This window comes from Triticum dicoccoides, chromosome 5B (genome assembly GCF_002162155.2).
Source record: "Triticum dicoccoides isolate Atlit2015 ecotype Zavitan chromosome 5B, WEW_v2.0, whole genome shotgun sequence".
Classification (NCBI taxonomy): Eukaryota; Viridiplantae; Streptophyta; class Magnoliopsida; order Poales; family Poaceae; genus Triticum; species Triticum dicoccoides.
Genome location: NC_041389.1, coordinates 40,761,301 through 40,766,374, shown reverse-complemented (window position 1 = coordinate 40,766,374; position 5,074 = coordinate 40,761,301). Strand labels below are relative to the sequence as shown.

At 40.3% G+C, this 5,074-nt stretch overlaps 1 protein-coding gene across 2 annotated transcripts; it reads right to left on the bottom strand.

The window, feature by feature from the left end:
• Nucleotides 1-366: 366 nt before the first annotated feature.
• LOC119305114 lies at nucleotides 367-4,613 on the bottom strand. 2 transcript variants are annotated; one of them, XM_037581724.1, is made up of 12 exons: nucleotides 4,374-4,613; nucleotides 4,136-4,300; nucleotides 3,884-4,036; nucleotides 3,623-3,786; nucleotides 3,206-3,481; nucleotides 2,987-3,117; nucleotides 2,738-2,855; nucleotides 2,541-2,633; nucleotides 1,074-1,151; nucleotides 885-972; nucleotides 721-788; nucleotides 367-592 (listed from the first exon to the last, which is right to left on the bottom strand). In XM_037581724.1, the coding sequence occupies exons 1-11, from the start codon at nucleotides 4,537-4,539 to the stop codon at nucleotides 763-765; spliced, it is 1,458 nt and encodes a 485-aa protein (XP_037437621.1). In that variant the 5' UTR covers nucleotides 4,540-4,613; the 3' UTR covers nucleotides 367-592; nucleotides 721-762. The 2 variants fall into 2 exon arrangements, with proteins under 2 accessions (XP_037437621.1, XP_037437622.1); XM_037581725.1 differs by lacking the exons at nucleotides 367-592; nucleotides 721-788 and having other exon boundaries at nucleotides 1,074-1,176.
• Nucleotides 4,614-5,074: the final 461 nt, after the last annotated feature.

The following is a 5,074-nucleotide window of genomic DNA, read 5'->3' as shown; positions in this document are numbered from 1 at the left end:
GCCACTTCATGAGTTTGTCTGATATTTTGCAACATCTCTACTGCTTCATGTGCATTTATGCTTCAGTGAACCTATCTGCTAACACAGTTGCAGAATTGTCGCCAAGTGAATGAAGGTAGAGCATTCTCTACCTTATGTATTTCAAAATAGGCGTTAGCCTGGGTAACCAAACGCCAATTAAATGTTAATTCTGCACGGCCTGTGCAGCTGGCCATAGCCAAGCCAGGAGCAAGAGAGAAAGGGCAGAATTATGATACATAAGTTCCGTAAATATATGTAGCCCATTGAGTAAGTATGTGTTTGTCCTCCTGGCGCTTGGCCCTGTGGCTTCAAAGCCTTAGCAAATCCGAAACTACAGTAGCGATGTAAGCGTCAGTCCACTGCTTTTTATTAAAGACTCGCGTTCCGTGGCAAAATTGACAAATTTGACCTCAGGGCGAAAGTATTTCAAAAACTGAACTGTGTTTGAATTTTTTTTCCTGAGAAAGCACGCGTGCACAGACCCAAAAAAGATTATGTCGAACTTGCATCTTCAATTGGCATGCAGGTGTTAATTACATTGACTCATCTTCCAACACCAGTATTGGGGTGCCTATGCAGATATAAAACATCCAGGTTTCGTTAAATGTAACTTAAAATATACTGAATCTAATAAAGAGATAAATGCGATAAATTAGGACTCATAATCAAAATCAAAATTTATATTGGGAAGATGTTTACCTTCTTGATACCAGCACAAGAAACAACAGAGACCGACATACCTTATTTTCCCGTGATAGGGTAAGTGCCTACACAGACAAAAACATCACATTTAGTTTAGATACAACTATGACTTTAAGGTGAAATAAATAAACACTCCTTTATAAAACGGAGGAGATGCTTACCTTTTACAATGTCCTCTCCATGATCCGATACAATTACGGTTAAGTTTTTAGTTTTTCGGCTAAGTTTGTTAGCATCAAATATTTTTACCTGTGAAGAATCCATAAAATTAACTTTTGAAACATATTTTTCATAATGCTATCGTCAGCATAAATTAAGCAATTCATAGTTACAACATAGAATTAACTTACCGAGACATGTTTTTCTTCATTTAATTCATTTCCTTGGTCGAAGTGATCCCAGCATATGTCTATCAACATGTTTTCCAACTAGAGAATTATAAAAGCCAAGAGTCTGTCACATGAAATATATATATGAAAAATACACCCCTACGACCAGGTGTACTCACCCGATCACTCCTCTCCCTCTCCCTCTCCTTCACAACAGATTTTTTTTTGTTTTGTGGTTTCTGAAATATGTAATGGCTACAACTCTAAAGATATTTCATATAAAAAGCACCTCCCCTAAAAGAGCATACTGTATAACCCATGGGGAGAATATCATACGGAAACTGGGAGATCATACGGAAATCAACATTCAAAGAAAACTTTGTGGAAACTATGTTTGAAAGTTTCAAGAAAATCTGAAAAATGTGAGATATTGAGAGGATGATGTTCTACCGTCATGTGAAATTTCAAGTAAAAACACATATTACGGTATGCGAGCAATGGAAAAGACAAATTCAGCAATGAATAGTGACATTACTGTTTGGCACTATTCAATGCTGTTTTTTTTCTTTTTCATAGCTCACGTCCCGTAATGTGTTTGAACCTGAATTTTTGCAAGGCAATAGAACATCACCCTCTTAACATCCTTTTAAAAAATCAGAACTTTGAAACATATTTTTTTTGCGTAGTTTTCACCAGTTCCACCGAATGTTGGCTTGTTCTTCCATAACCCGGGAGAATATCATACGGAAACCAATATTCGGTGGAGACCTATGAAAACCATGCATAAACAATGTTTTGAAGTTTCGAGAAAATCTCAAAAGAAGAGATGTTAAGAGGGTGATGTTCTATTGCCCTGCAAAATTTCAGGGTCAAACACATTAAGGAATGTGAGTTATGAAAAAGACAAAATCAGCATTCAATAGTGCGAAGTATTCATTGCTGTATTTGTCTTTTTCATAGCTCCATACTCTGGAATATTTAAATCAACAATAATAAGTAGTCCCTACTCGATACTATCAAATGAACATCAATTGTGTATACACTTTTCATTATCAATAGAGTAATCTATGCTTCATAATGCATATATATGCATACTCTTTTATTAAATTAATTGTTCATATACCAGGCACTCCCCCCTAGAAGTACAATTTAACACATGTACATCCTACATACCATATACACTTATTTGATCTTAGCTACGGGATACATACGTGCCCGCTGTATAATGTAAACTATATGCTCTTCCATCAAATTGATTAGAATAACCAGCCTGACATATACTTGTGTATAGATACTTATCCATGCAGAAAGCGTAATGAGTTGGGAGGTGGTTGAACTAACACTACATTAACTAGATCATTTAATTAAAAACACATGATTACGTGTTCCCTCTTTGATTATAATAACACAATCCGTTAACCCGATCTGATGTGGGAGATTAATCTACGATGGAGTGGCAAGTAACTAATAAATACACAATGCACATACCTCAATTGTAGTAGAAATATATTTTCCATTAAAACCTTCAATAACATCACCCTTGCTGATTCCAAGTTTCTCAGCATATGATCCTTTTGAGACCTAATGTGTAATTCAGTGAGAATGATTACTCCATAATATGCATATGAGGAACAATTTTAGGAGAAACTAGTAACATGAGTGAAATGAAATAATGATCTATATACCTTCTCAACAATAAGACCAAACTCGATGCTATGCTTACGTCTCATCCTCTCAATACAAATTGGGTCTAAAAGTCTGATAGAAGTAAAAGTCATTCCAAGGTGGAGCCGAGGTATACACCTATACCAAATATAATTGAATTACCACAAAAATCTTGGGCATAAAATTGTCGAATTATTAACCATACAAGACATGCGTATTACACAACAGAACTAACAAAGAACTGTAGGTAAAAGAAAGGAAAGACATACTTGAACCTCCTCCAGAAATCAAAGCACTTATGCAATATTGAAGAAGGTACAAAAGTCTCATTAATGTGATTGTTAACGAGACCCACAACCCTCCCTTCTAAATCAATGATGAGCCCTCCATCGTCCTGAAACTGTAGAATTGTAGTAGTGACAAATATTCAGTTTGTAGACAAGATACAAACGTCGGAATAGAAAACATAAAGTGAAGATACAACATACCATATTGTGACTTGTATCACGGGAAAAATACATGTAATGACACCTCTCATACCAATCTGGAACCATGTATTCTACCCTACCATGGGTTATTGTTAGATCCAGATTTTCATCTCTTCCAAGTCGGAAAACATCTTGGCCAGAACGCGCACTATCAATGAAAGTGGGCAGCTGAACTGGTTTGTCAACTTCAACCTCATAAAGAGCAAATTCATAATGCTCCTGCAGGTAGAGGAGCCGGCCCAGTACGGTAGTGTTGTCTAGCAAGTGAACAATGACCTAAAAAAGATAGCGGTGAAAGTTACAACACGGAATTTATATTGTTGAAGAAGACTTTTGTGATATGAATTATCAGGAAAGTCTCATCATAATCAGATCTATTGTCATTAGAGAATGTATAAATAAACTTAGGAAGCTCACCTTAGCCTCACGGTGATATTTGCCTGTCCACTCCTCCAACCACGGGTCCATCTTGGAGGGATCCTTTGCGCGAATCAGATGAGCAGACGTCAAAACAACAGCGGTTTTGCGACTGTCATCCCGTTGAATCCACAAACCAGAGCACATATTCAGCGGCTGACTCTCTGCAAAGCAAACCAAAAGTCAGAACACTACTTGGCAGGTAGCAAATATTAGTTGTTAGTAGCATTCAAGCATGACGTTACACACATGCATACGCACCGAGAGAGGACGAGAGAATGATGACCGAGTTGGCAGCAAGAAGCACTGCATCCTTTGCGGGTTCACGGATGGGAAGGAGGCATGGGTCAGAGAACAAGCACGAAGGCGCTTTATAGCGGTGATGATCCATTGTGAAGAGAGAAGCCTGACGAGCTACATACAGAAAATCAATTGTGCAATTAACGTGTCAGCGAGGAATGAGAAGAGGATGGAAATTAACATGAGAAAAGAAGAGATGTAAATTGATTTCACATTGTTCTGCTTTGTATTTGGCTTTGGCATGCCGGAAGGCAGCGCGTATGCCCGGATTGGCAGCCCTATCAGCAAGCTCGTCGGGTATGTAGGGTTCGTAGAGTGGAGGGCTGGCTGGATCGGAGGATTCCTCCGTCACGGACTCGATCACATCATACACACGATCTACAGAAAAATACGAATAAGTAGTCTGTCTTGATGAGGAGGAAAAGAGGTTGGAACCTGGGGGCAAAATCACCTAGTTTTACTTGGGATTGGGCTCTGTCGTGCTCAAAGGCCGCGAAGATCATCTCTGAATGGGATGTTCGACCAGCTACCTCCTCTTCCTCTGCCAGGTGTGGCTTCTTCGCTTCCCGCTCCGTCTCCGGGTCATCGCCGAGGGAGGCCCTCGACATCTTTCTCATCTCGTGCGCCGCGGCCTCTGCACCGGCGGCGCCGGAAAAGGGTTTCTCATCTCGTGAGGAACGACTCGCGTCCACGTCGAGGGCGTCTCTGGGTTCGTCCATGTGTTTTCCTTTTTTTAGAACGTTTTCCTCTTTTCTTCCACGGTTTTTAGCCCACGTTGATTTGCTATTTATCACATGTTATTACTTAACAGGATCGGACTCGGACCAGCGCAACACCCTAGGTGAGACTGGTTCGGCTCGTTTTGATTTAGGGAAACGTTTACTGCCGGCGCCGGCCCCGTGCGCATCGTGCGATCACTTTCGATCGTGCGCAGTACTTTTTTTCATTCCGACGTTTCGATCAATAGAAAACACAGGTAGGCCCGTGCAGTACCTTCTTTTTTTGCCACACAACATTATCTTCTTCCCGATGCGCATCCTCACCCGTTCTTTTCTTTCTTGCTGCCGCCCATAGACTCCCTCTTCTCTGATGCACTCTGCCACGGCCGCGTCCTCGTCCTCTCCTCTGATGCTTCCGTCGTGGTTGAACTCT